We start from the raw sequence: 21,215 nt of genomic DNA on the forward strand, positions 1-21,215 counted from the left end.
ATAACAAGAGAGGTGGGAATTTGCACAGCATGTCCTTGGGATGGTAAGGAAAGCCAGTTGGAAAGTTCTATTGGGTACATTTGGAATAAATGAGAAATAACTTTGACATTTTTATGTGGGGTCAATTTATGAAGCATCTAATTAGTAAAGAAGCAATAATTTCACCCATGCTTCTGGCCTTGGCTTCCTTTTGCTCTTCATGATGTTAACAACACCCTCTGTCAAACAGCAGCTTCTCAGATTACAATGATTCCTCCCGTCCTTAAATACCTCTCCCCTTCCCATCCATATGGATGTGTTGACTCCTAGAAGCTATGTTTGTACAATGTGGTCCAATTCTAAAGTAAGTTGATTTTGGCTGTGGATGGCTCATTCTTGTTAGAACAGAGATGCCACTCTAGGAATATGGAACTGAGACTAAAAGGGATGGAATTAATCTATCTCTTTCTTCATGGACCTGGAACTATGACATGTGATCCTGGGAGCCATCTGATGTCTGCCACATGGACAGGCAGCTGAGAAATATATCCTTTCCCGTAAAACAAAGAGGCAGATACACAAAGAGAAGCAGAGGCATGTAACAGAGCACTCGCAGTTCCTTATGGCCTTCTCATTCTGACTTTCACTGTTTACCCAGCTACATTTTTGTTCTTGGGGTCTGAGACACCCTGTATCTTTTACAATCAATTCCCTTTTTCTGCTTAAGCTAGCTTGGGTTAGGTTTCTATTATTAGAAACCCAAAGACTCCTAATAGAGTGATGAATAAATAGATATACTGAAGTCCTGCTGTCCTTTACTTTTATGCATGTGCTCTCAACTTGTGCTGTCAGCACAAGCTTTCTTTCATTCCCCTTAGTGTGAGTATACTGCTGTTTGATATATCTAAGTGTTACAGTCTCCACAATCCCTTCTGCCCCTCCCCCTAGATTCCTTGGATTTCTCTTTACTTTCTGTCCCTCAATGAAATGTTAACAAAGAAACACAGAAAGGCTGGGACTATAATTTATACATGCCTGAGGCTTATGAACAGATAGATAATGGGTTCATTAGCCCAAATCTCCCAGGATCTGTGATGCAAAGGGTTAGGAAACAAGAAGGTTTAAAAATGAATACACTATTCAGATCCTTTTATGGTGGGGCTACTCTATGCAACCCCAATTATTCTGGAGGCCACATAAGGGATAAGGCTCCCCTCTACTTACGGGACCCTTGACAGCTCCAGTGACAGCTGTGTCCCTTTTTCCCCTGTTCCTTGTGGCCTCAACCACAGTAGGCTCTGCCAGATGTACATAAAACCACTGCTGCCAGAAACAATGGCTCGAAGAGGTTACTACTCTCCCTAGAAAATCACAGCCTGGGATCTTCAGAGAGGAGACTCTTCCTGCTAACAGGATAGCGCATAGAGAGAGGTGGAGAAACCTGAATGCTCAGAAGCCTTGAAGGGACTCCTAAAGGCAGATAACCAAGCCCTAAACCAGCTAGCTGACAACTGTGTCAACACAGTCACAGTTTTATCCAACAGCTAAACTAAAAATAATCTGACACTTCGCCACAGCATGCCTGCCTGGCTCTGATGTGCAGAACAAATGTTAAAATACAGGCTGCTGCTGTATGTTCAACATTTGATGTTCTAATGACGTCAAGAGGGATTCAGAGATTTGAATGTGAAAATCACCTAGGAAGGCAGCTCCTCAGTGCTCAGTTGATTAGACAATGCTTTGTCTCTCTTTTCATAGTGATGTACGTGGTCTCTTTACGAGTAGTATACAAAGGATATTGGGGCAAGTGCTAACTTCTAATGATATTTGGTACTTATGCTTCTCGGATATCTTTTTGGTATCACCGATAGGTCTCATTATATATATTTTTTCGTAATCCCTTATTAGAATAGGCGATCCTTGAGGGCAAGAATCATGTCTTTATCTTTATCCATCTCTATCTCTCTGAGACCAAAAGAGCCCTGGCAATTTAGAAAGCTCTCAATAAAAAATTTATTAGGTAAATGAATAAATGAACAACTGAAAAAACAGCAAAAATCCAACCTTAGGGGGAGGGTCTGGGGAAGCTTCTTAAAGGATGTGATGATTGATCTAAGTCTTTAAGAAACTGTAAACTCATTGGAGTTGGTAAAGCAATAGAGAGGAGGAGAGTGGATGTTCCAGGTATTTGAAATTCTCATCAAAGGAATTAGAAGTGGTTCGGTATGGCATGTGGGCAAAAGGGAGGGGATGAAGCTGAAAAATGGGCAGGGGCCAGAAGTACCTTGCATATTCTGCTAAAGAGTTTGAATTTTATAATGTGATACATCACATAAACAAAATGAAGGGTGAAAATCATGAGCACATCAGTAGCTGTAGAAAATGCATTTGACAAAATCTAACATCTATTTACGATAAAAACTCTCAGCAAAATGGGAATAGAGGAAACATACCTCAATATAATAAAAACCATATATGACAAATACACAGCTGACATCATACTCAATAGTGAAAAGCAGAAAGCTTTTAACTTAAGATCAGGAACAAGACAACAATATTCACTTTTACCACTTTTATTCAACATAGTATCGGAAGTCCTGACCATAGCAGTCAGACAAGAAAAAAAAATAAAAGGCACTCTAATTGGAGAGGAAGAAGTAAAACTGTCATTATTTGCAGATGACATGATATGATATACAGAGAACCCTACAGATTTTACCAAAAACATATTAGAATAAATAAATTCAGTAAAGTAGCAGGATACAAAATTAAATTTTGAAATCAGTTGAATTTTCATACACCAATAATGAACTTTTAGAAAGAGAAATTAAGAAAACAATCCCACTTGCAATTGTGTAAAAAAAAAAAATACTTAGGGATAATTTTACCCAAGGAGGTAAAAGATTTGTACTCAGAAAACTAAAAGACATTGACAAAAGGTGAAAGGGATTAAGAAATACAAATTGCCAGTTATAAAACTAGTCACAGGGATATAAAGTACAGGGAATATAATCAATAATACTGTAATAACTATGTATGGCGTCAGATGGTGTAAGATATTCACCAAAGACGCATCTGATAAGGGGTTAACAACCAAAAAATATAAGGAACTCATGCAACTTAACACCAAAAACACAAACAATGCGATTAAAAAATGGGCAGAGGACCTGAATAGATCCTTCTCCAAAGAGGACATACATGTACCAACAGACATATGAAAAGATTCTCAACACCACTAATCTTCAGGGAAATGCAAATTAAAACCACGATGATATATCTCCTCACACCTGTCAGAATGGCTATTATCAATAAATGAACAAACAAGTGTTGGTGAGGAGGTGAAGAAAAGGGAACCCTGGTGCATGGCTGGTGGGACTATAAATTGGTGCAGCCACTATGGAAAATAGTATAGAGGTTCCTCGAAAAATTAAAAATAGAACTACCATATGACCCAGCAGTTCTAAAATATGGAAGCAACCTAAGTGTCCATCGACAGACAAATGGATAAAGAAGAGGTAGTACATACATACAATGGAATATGCTCGGCCATAAAAAATGAATGGATGAACATAGATGCATATTATGCAAAACATGTTATGCAAAGTAAAATAAGTCAGACAGAAAAAGACAAATACCATATGATTTTACTTACATGTGCAATCTAAAAAACAAAATAAATGAACAAGCAAAACAAACTCAAGATACAGAGAACAAATTAGACGAAAGGGGAGTGGGGGAGATGGGTGAAAAAAGGTGAAAGGGATTAAGAAGTACAAATTGTCAGTTATAAAAATAGTCACAGGGATATAAAGTACAGCATAGGAAACACAGTCAATAATACTGTAGTAACTATGTATGGTGTCGGGTACCAGACTTATCAGGAGGATCACTTTGTAAGTTATATAAATGTCTAACCACTATGCTGTACACCGAAACAAATATAATATTGCATATCAACTGTAGTTGAAGTTAAAAAAAAGAGTTTGAATTTTATTTTACTGGTAATGGCAGTCACAAAAAGATTTTCAATAAGTGAGGAACATAATGAGATTTTCTTATAGGAGTTATTCTTTGGCAGCAACATGGCGGGTAATTGAGATGAGATTTCAGAGAGCTAAGAGCTCCTTGCAGTTAACAGTTGAGAGATGAATAAGGTCTGACCTACAGTTGAAAAAGTTTCTATCTATCATCTGCCTCCCACAGTCAGCTTGTCATCATCACCAACACCATTACATCCTCCTTCAGGAGCCAGGCCTGAGGATTCTGAGTAGTAACAGAAAATGTCAACCACAATAGTGCTTCACAAACACTTTTTTCTTAGCTGGGCTACACCAAAAGGCAAAGTGGTTTTTCCAGAAGGTCCACGAGCAGAACCTCCCCTCTCCCCAAAAAAGAGTGGAATGACTCCTTCTGATACCACAATCATTGGGCCACCTCGCTTCTCTTAGCAGTTACTGTGCCCCTCTGCCACATTGTTCATTTTCAGCAAGGGAGTGAAAAAGAAGAGGCAAGGGGACAAGAGAAGAGAAAGGTGGTAAAGGAGCAAGCCAGATGGTGAGGACCCTTTATTTATCTCATTTGTCAATAAAGAAGAAGAAAGAAAGCTGTTGCAAGAATAGAAGCTGTTTACATTTCGTGGCCCATTACTAGGACTCAAAGTTTACAAAGGAGATTTAGGATAGAGTGTCCATGGATATTCTCTCAGCTTATTTATGGAGAAAGATCACTCTCTAGCACATATCTGATGCGAGTTAAAAGGAGCTAACCCCTTCCTCTAGGAGTGTGGTTCTCAACCTTGGTTATACATTGACATTAACAAATAACTAAAAATATACACTCATACCTGAATTATACCCCAAGAGATTCTAATTTAATTGGTCTAGGATATAGTCTTGGAATTCGTCTGCTTATAGAATTCTCTGGTTGATCTGAATGTGCAGACGGGCTGAGAACCATTGCTCTAGACCAGGGGACAGCAAAATTTTCTGTAAAAACCCAGAGAGGAACTATTTTATGCTTTCTGGGCCATGTGATTTCTGTTGTAACTACTCTACTGTTGTGCGAAAGTAGCCATAGACGATATGAAAATGAATGACTGCAAATGTGTTCTAATAAAACTTTAATACGAAAACAGTCAGTGGGCTGGATCTGGCTCATGAACCATAATTTACTGATCCTTACTGTAGGAGCACACTCCTAGGAGGCTGGATTGTCCAAGTTCCTAAGTTAGATATGGAGGGAATAGGAAAAATATTCTAGGTTAAAAAAAGGCATTTGGAAGAATGTTCTAATCTTATGTTAGTAAAATAAGATATGTTTCTAAGTTCCATTTCATAAAATGCTTGGGTCTCCTGGAGAAGTAAAGTCTTGGTAGTTGACAAACGTTCATTTTACCAACCCTGCAGTAGCTGTCTGTTAATAATAATACTGTGTGGGTCAACTTTACATTTAAAATCTGCTGACAAGGAGTTTGGATTTAAAGTCTTGGTTCAGTATGAGATAGGCCCCACTTAAGGCAAAGCTGTCAGGCTGGATCTGAGGAGGGAGGGAAAGAAAAAGTACACCATTAATTTCCATTGAACCTCGATGCTCTTTGTGATTTTTATATTCTGGAGAAAAAAATCCAATAAGGTATAAAGAAGAGAAAAAAATAACCAGAAATGGTAAATTAGAAGGATTAGACATGAAAGATATGACACCTAAACTTAGAATCTAAATCAGGACAGAGAAAAATTAAAACTCAAATGAGAAGAGGGTGCTTACAAGGTCGGGGGGCTGACTGGTGGACTGCTCGCTTTGTTTTATGTTCTCAAGTTCCTTGGCTAGAATTCAGTCATGAGCCTATGTGTGTTTTCTGTTCATTTTGTTTTGTTTTTAATTCTACATGGAGAACCAATTTTCATTTATACTATCATTTATGCTGGAAAAATCCAGAGAAAGCAAAGACATTAGAGAAATAAACTTTTGCCTAATTCTTACGTTTCGCTTCCATCATCACTGGTTTCATCGCTCTCTGTGGAAGGAGTAGTAAATGATAGATGGCTGCAAATCATGCCCCTTATAATCAATGCTAGATGAGCTGTGTGGGTTCTGTTGTCCTTACCTTTATCCTGTCTATGTTGGCTTCCATCTTCAGCTGTTCTACCAGCTTCCTGGCCTGTGCTATGCTGGCAGTGTTGTTGCTGGCCATTGGAGTGCTCAGTGGGTTTTTCAGACACACTAGGAAAGAAAACGAGGAAGAATGCATCAGAGAATTCAAGAGCTGCCAAATGTACAGGTTCACCATAACTGGGGGAATCTCAAAAGTGTGAGTATATACAGGCCTGGCTAATTCAGCCCTCTGTACCCCCAATCCAGCACGCTTCTGACTGTCAGGCAGACCAAAACATGGGGTTTGTTTTTCCAACTCCCATCACCTTCTGCCCTTCTATGCTTTTTTAGGGGGGAAAAAATGAAGAATGTTAGAATAAGTCAGTTAGAATAAGATGTGCTGCCAAATTAATAAAGCAAGTTATTAAAATTAATTTATGAAATAAATTAAAAACAGTAAGGGTGACAGAATGCATCATCACTGTTGTTATTTATTGGGTACTACCATTGTCAGATAACGCTTTAAGTGCCTTAAGAGGATGAGCAGTAAAGGCAAAAAAAGACAGAAGTAGTAAATCATATAATCCTACAGGACTAAAGACACCAAGTTTACAATGTTCCCTTGATGGGCTCAGATATCAACTTTCTGGTTAACTATAACCACTTGGGCCTATTAAGTGGCAGAGAGACTGCAAGAGGAGGTATAGCTTTGCAGTGTCATTTATCCAGCACTGTTTAAAACAGTCATTTCTCTTTACTCTATGTGAAATATAGCTTTATTCACGACAATCCACTCTACTCACAGTTCTTCAGAAATACGTCTATATCGTCAAGGGGAAGGGATTGCCATGTCTAAATTGTTAATTACATCAATGAGCTCACCAGTGGTATTCTAAGTACAGTACAACAGACTTACTAATTTTTAAAACATGGAAATGGAACATAAATGCTTGGAGAGTGGAATTGTTCTGTACCTATGCAGACTGTGAGAGGTTTCTCTGCCCCTGGCTCTGCCACACTTCCTCTCCATCCTTGACCCGACTCCCTTCCAGTGACTGTCACAATTTCATTTCTCTTCTAATTCTTTCTTGACCCACCATCTCACTTTATTCTCGTTGCTCGTCTCGAAAAGTGTCCTATTTTATTTTCAGTGTCCATTTTCCCTACATTTTGTTCAGGTCTTCCTTCATGTCAAGGTGCCATATGCTATTTTGGGGCTGTCTGTGTAAAGGTGCCCCTGGAGGTCACTGACATCCAATAATAAAGCAATGTCTGAGAGATGCAATTTAACTAGAGTGCATGACCCAATAAATGAGAAGCATTAAAACACTGCTTCAGTCAACACTAGTTGAATCTTGTTCTGAAGACATTTTATTAAAAACCGTGACTTCTGCTACCTTTAGGGAATATTTTTATCTAGGGATAAAGTAGGATCAGGCTACCATCTAAAAAAGGAAAGAGGACAAATAGAAAACCTGGGGAAGGAAGAATGACCCAAAATAAGTTCAATACATAGATTTTTATTAGAATCAAAAAGCGATTTTTAATTATCAAAGAAGCAAAAGTCTATAAATTATCTTCTTTGGTTCTTATTTCTTGATATCTAGTTCTTCGCGACAAAAGAATTATGTATAACTCTCTATAAACAAAGAAGTCCCTTTATAGAGTGCTATTTTATAAAGAATACTGCAAAATAAGTTGCTTCGATAACATTTACAGCATAAATTGGAAGATAAATTAACCGTTCCCTCAACTTATTTTCAAAGGAGTTGGACACAATAAAATGGGAAGGAAGACTGAAGGGATTTTAAAGCCATAAAGATCTCTGAATTCTACTTTCATATGTTTGAACATCAAGGGAACATATAAAAAACAAACAAAATAATATTTAAAAAAAGCCTTTACTAACTATGATTTCATCAACATGGTTAAGGACCCAATCATCTCAGCTCTACAGGGAAATTATATGCCCCCAAGTTAGACAAACATTGAACTGCCTCACAAAACTTCATAAGGCAGAGATGGAGTAGTGACTTATCAATTAGGGTAGCCTAATTCTTCCATTCATCCAAAGTTGAAAGGCAGCCATGATCTATAAGCCCTGGACACTGTTTGATGAAGTTAATATTTCTTCTAAACTAGAATTTATCACACTAGAATATAGACTATCACAGAATTACCAAATCCTCACTGGGTCGGAGGGAGCTTTGAGAGTCTGGCTAGCCTCTAAATCTAAATCAAATCACAGAGACCACAGCTTGCCTCCAATTATCCCTTCTTTTCTTCATTAGTAATAACATTTTTTTTTCCTTTTTACCAGAGATTTCAAGAAACCTGAATATTAGCTGGGCATATTTTGCTGGAAGATATATTCTCTAGCTTCCCTTGCAGCTAGGTATAGTCATATGACTAAGTTTTGACCAATGAGATATAAGCAGAAGTATCCTTGAAGGGAAGGGGTATGCCCTTTGCCTCTTCTTCCTCCTGTAACTGGCCTAGAAGGTAGTCATGTTGACCACAGAGCTCTAGGCTATACTTCAGAGGTGAGCAGGAAGGATCCAGGTTCTTATTGACACTGTAGAGCCACCACGCCACCGGTGAACTGGCTACCATCTATGTGAAGAGAAATAAGCACTATCACCATTATTGAGGGTTTCCTCTGCCGTTGGCTGACAGACCTGCCATTAACTGATTAAATGATCCAATATATCACTCAAGTATCTAGGAAAGTTTATGTTCTAATGCCTGTTTATGTTCCCTGGGAAAGCTGTGGGTGTCCTGAGGAGACAGAGATAAAAAGAGTATGAATTTTCTATTGCTGCTGTAACATTACTATAAATTTATAGCTTAAACAATACTTAAACAATATTATCCTACATTTATAGAGATCAGGAGTCTGAAGTAGGTCTCACTGGGCTAAATTCTAAGCGTCAGCAGGGCTGCATTCCTTCTGGATGTTCTAAGGGAGAAACTGTTTCCTTTCCTTTTCTAGCTTCTAGGGGCTCCCAGCATTCCTTGGCTCTTGGCCTTTTCCCTCATCTTCAAAGCCAGCAAAGGTGAGTTGAGTCCTTATCACATCATATCACTCTGACCTCTTCTATTGTCACATCTTCCTTTGATTCTCCTCTGCCCCCTTCTTCAACTTATAAGGACCCCTGTAACTACACAGGTAACCCAGAACAATCTCCCAATCTTTAGGTCAACTGATTAGTGACCTTAAATTCCATCTGCAACCTTAATTCACCTTTTCCATGTTACATAACATAGTCACAGGTTCCAGGAATGAGGACATGGATATCTTTGGGGGCCTTTATTCTCCCTACATAGAAAGAGATCTCTGTGCAGGCATAAAAAGTAAATGAAGGAGTGAGGGTTGATATAGAAAAAGAGGAATGGGCCAGCATGCAAGTCTAGAAATGCTGGAGAAAGAACACATTTGAAATCTAAATGGACTTAAGAGAAACAAATAAACATAGGACTTTGATTTGTGCTCCAAGTTTTAGGAAGATACATCTTCTTAAATGTTCCTGAATATTCTTGTTTTATATGCAATGAAATAATTTTGAAAATTACTTCACGCATTTCCCTCTTTTACATGTCTAGCTGCTTCCCCATAAAAGCAATGATGAAATCCCCTTTCTGAAGACCATTAGAACTGTAGAGTCCTAGACCCATGTTCCAAAGAAGTATGTATTTTCCTAAAAAGTAGCTATGGTAAATAGGAAAAGTTAGCTTATCTTCTAAGCTTGAGACATTTGGACAATGCATTACACACACACACATACACACACACACACACACAGAACTCTTTTCATCTTACAGAACTGAAGGTCCATAAACAATAAACAGGAACTCCCATTCTTTTCTTCCCTCAGCCCCGGAAACCATCATTCCATTTTCTATTTCTATAATTTGGCTATTCTAGGTACCTCATAGAAGTAAAGTCATACAGTATTTGTCTTTTTGCTTTTTTTTTTATTCTTAATGCCTATAGCACCTGATATTCCTAGGTAGTCTGCCATCCAAGTACTAACCAAGCCTGACCCTGCTTAGCTTCTGAGATCAGATGAGACTGGGCGTGTTCAGGGTGTTATGGCCGTAGACAGTATTTGTCTTTTCATGATTGGCTTAGTTCCCTTACCATAATGTCCTCAAGATTCATCCATATTGTAGCATGTGTCAGAATTCTCTTCCTATTTAAGGCCAAATAATATTTCATTGTATGTATATACCACATTTTGATTATCTATTCATCTGTTGATGGACACATGGGCTGCTTCCATGCTTTAGCTATTGTGAATAATGCTTCTATGAAAATAGAGGTATAACTATCTCTTTAAGGCCCTACCTAGAAGTGGAATTGCTGAGTCACAGAGTAAATCTATTTTTAAATTTTTGAGAAACAGCCAGGCTGTTTTCCATATCGACTGTACCGTTTTACACTTTCATCAAAGTGCGCAAGGGTTCCAATTTCTCCTATTCTAACACCAACATTTGTTATTTTATGTTTTTTTTTTTTTAATAGTTGTAATCCTAATAAGTGAGAGGTGGTATCTCATTGCGGTTTTCATTTGCATTTCCTAATGATTAGTGATGTTGAGCATCTTTTTCTGTAATTATTGACCACTTATATGTCCTTTGGAGAAAAGTCTATTCAAGTCCTTTGCCCATTTTTGAATTTTTTTGTGTTGTTGAGTTTTAGGAGTTCTCTATATAGTCTGGATATTAACCTATTACCAGATATATGGCCTGCAAATATTTTCTCCCATTCCATGGATTGACTTTTCACTATTAATAGTGTGTTTTGATGCACAAAAGTTTTTCATTTTCATGAAGTCCAATTTGTCTATTTATTCTTTTGTTGCCTGTGCCTTCGTTGTCACATTCAAGAAATCACTGCCAAATAAGATGTTGTGAAGCTCTTCCCCTATGTTTTCTTTAGATAGTTTTATAGTTTTAGCTCTTACATTTACATATTTGATCTTTTTTTTTTTAATTTTTAATTTTTTAATTTTTTACGCCTACAGCACCTGGTCTTCCTAGGTGGTGTCCCATCCTAGTACTAACCAGGCCCGATCTTGCTTAGCTTCCGAGATGATCATTTTGAATTACTTTTTGTACATAGTGTGAAGTAAAGGTCCAACTTCTTTCTTTTGCATATGGATATCTAGTTTTCCCAGAATAATTTGCTGAAAAAATTATCTTCCCCTATTAAATGATCTTGTCACCTTTGTTGAAAATCATTTGACCATGTATGTGAGGGTTTATTCTTAGACTCTCTATTCTATTCCTAAGTTAATTCTACTCTAAGCTAATTTCTAAGTCTTTTTTTTTCTTTTGATACTATGGTAAAAAAAAAATTTAAATTAAATATCCTTTTCAGATTGTTCGTTGTTAGTATATAGAAATGTTACATTACTGACTTTTACTGGGATGAGGAAGCCTTTTGTCTTCCAACCCTACCTAAGTTGAGAGTAACTGAATGCAACGAGAAGTTTGTTGAGGAAAGGTGTTGCACCTTGTGAACATAATGGGGCCAAGACAAAGTGTTGACAGAGTCCTGTCAGATGCTTAGGCAGTTTCAACAAGGAAGCACAGACACACATCAGATATTCTTTGCTAATGTTCCTGTTTCATTTTACATGTAACTCAACCTGGGCAGAAATTATTTTTTTAAGAGGGAAGGACATGGTTTGAATATACTACCTGAAAAAGCTAAAAGAAAAAATAAAATTCTGCTGGGAAGGCAGAAGAAAACAGTCAGAGTCTAGTCCTCTTGGGGAAACTCTGGATTCCTGAGGTCAGTTCTTGGATCTCAGAACATCTCTGGGATTTAGCTGGGGTGACAACCAAAAGTTGAGTAGTGCTACTGTGACACCCTTCAGTCCAGGAAGCCATTTGTAGTCAACAATTGGTAGTACCTGTGAAGTTCTGGATCATCTGGTAACCGAGTTATAGCATGGAATATGGGTGGTCACACATCTCTGAGTTTGAATCAGTGAACTATAACACTGCATGTTAATTCTTCCAGAAGTCAAAGCCAAAAACTCTTTTTAAAATTCTAATAATTTACCCGTTGGAAATTCCAAATGGGATTCAAACTATTCTCCAAGTTCCACAGCCAAGGGAGGTACCACTCCTTAGGAGGCATTTGGAAATGTGTAGGGGTGATCTGGGTTATGACAAATAACTAAGGGTGCTCTTGGCATGTACTGAACAGAGGCAGAAACTCTAATGCCCTGCAGAGTGCTGGTAACAATGATTTGTGTTGTTCAAAAGGCCTATAATACCCTCAGTGAGAAAGGACATTGACAAACTAGCCATAGAGCTGGGCATGAAAAATCTGCTCAAAGAAACTACACCATGAGGAAAGGTTCAACAAACTGGGCTTTTATACTTCTGTCTTATGATCCCTATTACCTTCCCAGTGATGAATAAGTATTAAATGCTCATAATTCTCATCAGCATCATGCTTTATGGATATTTGGTTCCCGTTTATTTAAAAGAGAACATAGTCTCTTTCTTGCAATTGTGCTGGTGGAATGAGATTATGCGGGGTTCTATCTGCCAGTGAACAAAAAGAATACAAATAACAAAAACCCTTAGAACAATTACAGACCTTGTGTGTGAAAGATTGGCAGGACTCTGCAAGAATGTCCTAATTATCCCACCTGAATTCCAAACCCAAGAATAATATAGAAGGCATTTTATTCTTTTCATCTGATGAGAGGAGCTCCCCCTGCCCAACCCCAGCAATATGAGACACAGACATAGACATAATGGAATAATAACCATTACATGAATTTTCTTTGTCTATAAATATATCCAGCATTTTAATTTATTTCAGGAGGAACTTTTCTGTTAAGAAACCACACATTTTCTTGTCATTTAGGCTTAGGAGTAAACACAAAACCCTTATTTCTGTGGTACAAAGATAAATAAGTGTTTTGATTATGGGATCTTTGAGATAACCTGCTTAGAGAGAGTAGGTTAATTGTGGAGGATTCCATTCTTCTCATACTCTGATGGTGTTTTTTAAGCCTGGTATCCAGCAGGATCCCCTATGGCCTTCCATTTTAATTACAACTGTGGATTCTTCAGAACTGTGTTTTCATATTTCCTGTAGGTGCTAAGGGGGTTTGATTTATTTGTTTTGTATAGTTACAGGTTCAGATTACATTGGCAATAAATCAAATAATTCTAAGTCTAGAAAACAAATTAGAGGTTTACAATCTTCCAGTCACCTGATGATACCTTTATTATTCTCATTTGCTAGTTAGCCATATTATTGGTGAGTGGTTGTTAGCTGCTTTTGAATTAGAGGACTAATTTCAAATTATTCCAATTTAAAAATGTTCAGAACTTCTACAATTAGTCACCTGGACAAATATCTTTGTTACCTGTTCATACTACAACACAAGTTTGATCATTTTGCCACTCATTTTTTTTTTGATCCTTACTCTTATTTATTCTGCGGCAAGTAAGTACACCATCACGAAATTGATTAGATTACACACACAAAGAGTACAGTTAATATCCATTCCTGTGAAGGGCTTTAACACACAGAACACTAGTGAATTTATGCATAGCAGCTGCAGTGTGAATCAAATGATAATTATAAAATAGCCCGCCAGGCTTCAGGGTAGTTTTTTGTCAGGCATCTCTTTCTGTTACCAGTTGGCCACTTTGACTTGAAGAGACCATAATAGCACATTTCAATCTGCACTAATCAGCACACACTAATTTCTTTTTGTTTCTCCAGCGACAAGGGACATTTTAAATCAACAAGGGATTTATTTGTGAAGCTTGTTGTTTCTCCCTCAACACTTTCGAGCCCCAGAGTATTAAGGTTGGAATCCACCTTGGACACTCACTCTTTCCCAATCATGTGTTTCAACAGTTGGAAATGTCACAAAAAGTATCTTTTGGGTGTCACAATGTCTTGGTTTCCTCACTTGCTTTTGCTCATTTTTGAGCAGTAGTGTGGAGGCTGGGGGTGGAAAATAAAAACAGAGATGAGAATAGAGCAAGCGGGGGGACAGTGAGGAAGGATAATAGGGTACATCCATACAGACTTAGGCACGGAAGAGCTTGGAGATAAAGGGTATGAAATGATCTTAGACTCCACTGGCTACTGGTTGGTATTTCAAGAGAAGAGGAGAGAATGAGAATAGGTGAGCCAGGGAGGGAAAAAACAGGGGACCCGAGGAGGGGAGGGAAGGAAAGGGGATCCAGGGAGGGGAAGGAGGCACAGGAGCCAGAATGCAGAAAGCTGGACAACACAATGCTGGCTAAGGTGAAAGATGGGTTTGTAAACAAAACAAAAACAGGAGGCTTCTAAGTTCCTTCCTCTTCCTCCTTTCTCCCCTCTACATTTTTTTGTGTTTCTCATTTCCGGGAATTTGATTTTACAGGCAAAACTCTGTTCTTTCACCAGAGGACAAGGAATTCATACTAAAAATGAATATTAGCTTATAAACCAAGGGCTTTCCATGTGACAGGAAATGGGCCAAGTGCTTTAAAGCATTATTTAATCCTCACAACAACCCAAAGAAAGTAAGCACTGCATCCCTAGTTGGAGGAAACTGAGGCTTAGATTAAATGTTCTGACATTAGTGAGAAGGGTGTTTCTGAATCATGCTCCCCAGGGAAAGATTTTCTTCCAACCCGTCTCAATTCATATTTTTAGAGGCAGCAGACTGATCCTAATCAGGAGACTATGTCTATACATTCGGTCATTTTCACAAACATAATAGCAAGTTTTACGGTCCTTGTAGCTACAGGGAGAGCAAATGGGAATGAGGGCTAGAGTGGAAGCGGCACCAAACAAAAGTGCTAGGGGGCCGAAAGGGAAGAAGATGAACCAAGGGAGCAACATCGACTTAAAATCCACTCCACTATTTCTATGTGGGTTTGCTAGGATGCTGCCACTTACCAAAAGGTATAAGACAAAATCCCATCTGATTTTCTTCGAACCAGCATGGGAGCCATCTATGCTGTGTAGATGGAGAGTAAGACACAACATAGCTTCCCTGACTCACTGGGGTGCCAGAAACCATTATTTGAAATGACAACTCTGTTTTCCAGTAAACTTGTTTTTGAAATAACATCTCTGTGATATGCAGCTTTCCAAAAGCAGAACCATTGGTAAGCTGCTTTTAACGACCTTGACAAAAACACAGCCCTTAAAAAATGTCGACTCAAAAGTCATGGATTTTACAGGTTTTGTAAAATCAAACAGGAATGAATAGGCCATGTCGCAACTTTAAAATGACATGCAAGCTTTTAGTTTTTATCCGAGCTTCATATAAGGAAGTGGCTTGTGCCCACAAATGGGGGCTGCCATTCTTAGATGTTAAATGGGCTTTGTTCACTCCAGGGAAAAAAGATTAGTATTTTGTATGGCATATGTTAGATTTTCTTCTTTCTTTCGTTTTTTTCTTTTCTTTTCTTTCTTCTTCTTCCTTTTTTTTAATATGGAAGCCCAGACCATGAACCAGTAGGGTGCCAACAAAAGAGTAATAATGAGCTTGTTTCCATAGAAATGGCTCTGTTAACCTACTGATGTCTAATTCTCCACAGCAGCGGGCAAGAGGGGATCTGACAAGCAGCGGCCTTCTGCCGCTTTGTAGAAATTATCCACTGGTTAATTAATTTCTTAAAAAAAAAAAAAAAAAAAGAACTACTGCTTCAATCCTAAATAGTCAGTGGATCTCAAGCCTTAGGCAGCCCCCAGAGTTCAGGGAGCCTTGCCTGCCTGAGCTTCCTTGCCACGGATCCAATGGCCCCTTAGGCTTACAAAATGAACACCAGAAGTCCTTTGGCTGTGTTCCTTAATGCGGCCCACCCAATAAGAACTGGACCTCCTCCATTCAGGCATTTTTTTAATCACTGTTGTCTGGGGATATTTCCTGGGGATGCAACTAACAGGAGGTACAAGAGTGGAAAAACAGGCATTAGGAGACAATATACCTGAATTCTAGTGTGTTCTGATACTCCCAGCTGTTTTACAGTGGGAAAATCACTTAATCTTTTTGGGCCTCATTGGCTCAGAGAAGACATAACTCCAAGACTGCACAAGTGTGCTTAAGGTTTGTGACAGCGTGTTATAAATTATGGAGTGCTATACAAGCAACAGGCATGAATAGAGAATGACCACTACCACTTACTGAGCAATTACTAAGCGCTTTGACCTAAAAACATTAGATACATAATCTCCAATTCTCACTGGCAAGGAACATGGAAAAGGAATCAGGGACTAAGAAAGGCAAAGAGAAAAATCTGTGATGAGGACCAACTGTGGCTCTATTAAGTGAGAACCTAATAAACAACAAGAACCCAAACAATCCAAAGGTGGGAAAATCTTTTTTTTTGTGGGGAAGGTGGGTAACTGATTTTTAACATTCTAATTTGCAATGACAACTGATGGGAGAGATGGTGATTATTTGAAAAACAATTGTGATTTAAACTTAGCAAACAAAGATTTACTGAGTGCTTAATGTATGTGAGCCAGAAGCACGTGCCCATGTTACATAGTGTTTTTAAGGAAACCAGCCACTGAGCAGATGTGCTACCTCAATAAGGCACTTTGTTTCATTGGTATCTTCTGGAGGGAAAGGCTCAAATACAATGTTTGTAAAGGTTTTTTTGTGGCCACAGAATAAACTTGCAAGCCTAGCAGCCGAGGATAACTGGCTTCTGCCTCCTCCTCAGGCATATATCCTGTATGTAAAGGCCAGCAGAGCATCTGTGCACATACAACAAGTGTTTCCATCAAAATCTTTACTGCCTGCTGCTGCCCCACATCACAAGCCCTCATCTTCAGCCAAACCAGGCTGTTCTCTTGTTTTCCCAGTACAGCTCATGTCTGCAGTAGCAGTGATTTTGCCGTATCTCTCATACCTCATGCACTCCTGAATCTGACAGCCCAGCTCAAGCCTCTCTTTCTCTGAGAAACCTTCCTCAGTGACTACAGCAACCTCTTCGGTCTCTCAAGCTTGCACCAGCCTGGCAGCCTGTGCTAGTATAAACGAAGAAGCCATTTCTCTGGCTTTTTAAAAAATTGCATGCTGACCGATATTATTAATTATTAGTATTCTGTCCAGGCTTCTTCCCATAAATGTTTATTAAGGATACCCTTCTTTCCCCAAAATTGCTCTGTTCTCTTCACTGGTTAAACAGAGCAAGCCAGGTTTTACCTGAGGGCCCTTGCACTTGCCGTTTCCCTATCTGCTATGCTGCATTGCCCCTGGGTGGTGCTGTGCTCAGCTACTGCTTTCTCTTTCAGACCAATGTTCAAACGCCAAGTCTCCTCCTGATTGTACTATCTAAAGTGCCCTGTTCAGCCCCTGTCATTCTTTAGCATATCACCCTGTTTAGTTTCTTTAATTACAAAAATCCGAAATTATATCATCAGTCTCTTCTAAATGTTAAATGCAAAGGCCTTATCTGTCATATTCCCAGTAAGTGCTCGATAAATATTTAAGTGAATGAAAGTCCTCCAGTGCACCCCTAGTACCCAGCCTCATTTACATTAGATATATCACTACATATTCGCTACTTCTGATGATGAGTGTAAGGCACACAGCATCATCCACACCCCTCACTGTAGCCCCACCGAACAGATGTTCCTGGATACAGATTGCAAACAATGGCTTTCGTTTGGTAGCAAATGGGCTTATGGAGCACAGTCCCCAAAACGGCTCCTCCCAGACTATATCTCGTCTGATCTTCAAGTATCCCCACATTCTTGGGGCAGATGATAAGCTCATCACTTGCACCCTCTTCCCTCTCACCATTTCCTGGCTCCTGCCAAGAAAGGGACAGATCGTCAAGTAACCAGATGCATTCCAGGTTCTTTTTGGCCACATACACAGCATGGATAACTTTTCCCAGTTGCAAAGTTACACGAATGCTCTGTTTGAAAGTATAAACGTCAGTCAGATGCTGAAAGTTCCTCAGAGCATTGGCTTTGTATTCCCCACTGCCCACCGATCTGTGACCTCTCATGTCAGACAGAATCCCAGTGTCAGGCCACAGCCCCGAAAACATGGCATGCAAGGCCTTGTCTCCTTTTTCTTAGTTTAGTGTCAGGGACAGAAAGAAGCACATTTTTCCCCAATTCACTTTTCTCTCTTATATGACAAATACATAGCCATTACTGAAAAACTGAAAAACACAGATATTCAGAAAACAACCAAGTTAACCTTCACAGTAACATTTCAAGTGCCTTTCCTTAACTTGGAGTGCTTATTTTCTGGTGTGCAATATCATGCTGGGAAGATAATATTAACTAATATGCATAATCATTTGCTGGGCCCTGCGTAAATGCTGACCTTCTGAGATGTTTTCTCATTATTCATACTGAGAACACCCTTAAGAGAATGAAGTTATTTTAATGTTTCCCCATTACTCAAGAGTCAATTTTATGTCACATCTTTTAAGGCTATTACACATCTTGGATACGTCATACAGAACAAATTTTTATCCTTCTAAACAACATTGTTTTTAAAACTACTGCTGTAGGTACATAAAATAGTCATGCCAATATCCCTCTGATTTTAAGGAGCAAATAGAAGAAAAATGTAAAAAAATAAAGATAAAGGTACAAGCAACCTTTTCTTTTACTTTGTCACTAAGGATACAGACAACTACTGCCCACACTGAGTCAGAACTACCCTGGATCCCTGGATTACAGGGGAGGAGAATCAAGAAAGGGGCCCTTCTCCACAGGATAGTTGTTTATTTGCCATCTCCAAAAGGTGAAAAGAACTTGTCTAAAATGTTGATTTGGGGACCAGGAGTTTATCTTACAGGTACTTTTTTTTTAAGTCAGGTTTATCAAGGAATAATTTATAAACATTAAAATTCACCATTTAAGTATGCAGATGAAAGGAATTGTGTATGTAGAGTCCCCAAAGCACCCCAATTGCAGATACTATTTTCAGGAGTTATTTAACTACCTCGGCTGTTCACTTTCTTCCTTTTCTAGCCTGCCCTCATAGAATGAATACCTCTGAGACAAGTCCCCAGGTACCTAGAGCAGTTCTGAGAAAGCGAAGGCTGTAAACTTGACTGACATTACTTAATAAGCCATGGAGTTCACAGAATCGTTAAATCTTGGAGTTTAGCAGGACCCAGAAGTTATCTTGCAGAACTGTCTATCCAAAACAGAAATCTTTTTTATAACCACTGATCTAATACCCTTAATCACTTGTGATACAGGTTTAGAAAACACCTTTAAATGTATGAAGCCCAGAATGGCACTGTGTTTTATTTAATATTTGGTCCAGTTTTGGCAGCCCCTTTGGGGCTCATGAAAAGAGGCCTCCCAGGATAAGAGTTGAGGATTTTTTCTAGCAATGAGCAAGTTAGAAAATGGCTCCTTTGTAAATTTATGCCACTACACTTAAACATAAGACATTTGAAACCCACTGAACCAAGATCCTTATTTCACAGATTGAAAAAACTTAAGGGCTAGAATGATTAAATAAATTATCTTAGAAAACACAGCCATTACCCAGAGTCAGAACCAAGGACTTAAATCCTGGTTTAAGATACATGGTTAGATGTACTTTTCACTGTTTCTTGAGTATTTCTTACATTTTGGCACTCCTTAAATTGTAAGCATTATTAAGGTTCCAGTTTCTTACTAAGTTGTTCCTCCCCTCCCTCCCATGTGTGGTCACTACTAGAGAAACCCTATTAGGAGAATGTGGAAGAAGAGAAGGTAGTTAATAAAATAAAAATAATATCCTACTCTCTGTGTTGACCCCTCACCACTCTATGGTAATCAGTACCCAATAGTGAAACATTCAAATCTATTTAGACTAGAAGAACTAGGCTTGATTTTCTCACCTTAGTATTTTTGGACTATTTTTGCAAAGAATGTAAATATCCAGGAAATTCGATTATAAAGTTCCCTTGATAAGTGAGTGAACAATATTTCCTAAGCAGATCCCTGCACTTTAATAAAATAGGTTTAAAGTTATATAGAAGGAGAAACACGATTATGTAGATCACCAGGGAATTTCTTCAGAGGACATCTCTTTTAAATAAATGTGGTATCTATTGATGGAAACATGAAGGGAAAGACAGAGGGTTTTGGAAGTAGCAGAGCCACAAGGACACAGTCATGGCACCCCAAGGTACTGAACCGATGTCCACAAAGAAAATGTCAGAATCAGCGTAGAGTAATACAGAGTGCTGAATTCTGAGGCTGGAGGTCTGGATTTGAGGTTTTAGCTTTACTGCATAATCATTTCTCTCCTCTTGGCCTCAATTTGGCCTTTTGTAAAATGAAAGAGTAGAAGTGGATGATTGACTCCTTTCTAGTTCTTTTTGCTATTTGTTCAAGAGAGATTAACATAGTTTCATTCCTATTACTATAATGTGAAATCCCACAGCTCTGGGATTCTCTCAACGTAGTTAAGTTTCAGCCCAAATTCCAAAATTAAATGTCCAAGGAAAGTGGGTAAATATGCAGAAAAGCTCTAAACCCAAGAGGATCTTGGCTGGTTGAAAGGAGGATTTCAAGCTTTCCATATTCTCTTATGTCCATTTCCTGTCATTCCAGATCACTCCCACTGTACCCTGATTCTAAGAATTCAGGACACCAATCTATTGAGCCTCCTGCCTTTTTGCTTCCCTCAAAACCTTCATGTCCTCATGTGCCACCTTCTCAGGCTTAGAGTTCATGGTCTATCATGTGCTCATTCCCTTTCAATGTACAGCAACTCTACCTCTTTCTCAATCATACCAGCTGATAAAATCCTCAAACTTGGTTGAATTCAACTCTCAATCTATCCTTGAGCAACTAGAGTGGTGAGTAATCACGCAACCACAAATTCACAGATATTAACTTCAAGTGGGTCCTTAGTGCTGCCCAACTTTTCTTCCACATCTCCTTAGTCAACTTCCAGTGACATTTTCTCACACATTCTCCTCTCTCTTCAAATCTCTAATACCTCCTCTCTCCCAATCCTCAAGCTTAGCTCGTAACTTTGGTGCTTATTTCACTGAAAAAGTAGCAGCACTCGGAAGAGAATGCCATATTCTTCCATGATCAACCCCAACAACTTACCTGCTCCTGAGTGCTACACTCATAAATTCTGCCTTCTTTTTTTGTGATGATGTCGTGTGTGTAT

The 21,215-nt window shown here is 38.7% G+C and overlaps 1 protein-coding gene and 1 pseudogene across 3 annotated transcripts in view; both read right to left on the reverse strand.

The window, feature by feature from the left end:
- GNG2 (G protein subunit gamma 2) overlaps positions 1-21,215 on the reverse strand; it is a 103,378-nt gene that overhangs the window by 14,267 nt on the left and 67,896 nt on the right. For all 3 annotated transcript variants that reach the window (XM_039865128.1, XM_039865126.1, XM_039865127.1), the window contains one exon: positions 6,083-6,198. In XM_039865128.1, the coding sequence (XP_039721062.1) occupies positions 6,083-6,169 (87 nt within the window). In that variant the 5' untranslated portion in view covers positions 6,170-6,198. The remainder of the gene's footprint in view (positions 1-6,082; positions 6,199-21,215) is intronic.
- Positions 10,055-10,173, reverse strand: LOC120604725 (uncharacterized; annotated as a pseudogene).

Source organism: Pteropus medius, unplaced genomic scaffold, assembly GCF_902729225.1.
Source record: "Pteropus medius unplaced genomic scaffold, Ma_sr-lr_union100, whole genome shotgun sequence".
Classification (NCBI taxonomy): Eukaryota; Metazoa; Chordata; class Mammalia; order Chiroptera; family Pteropodidae; genus Pteropus; species Pteropus medius.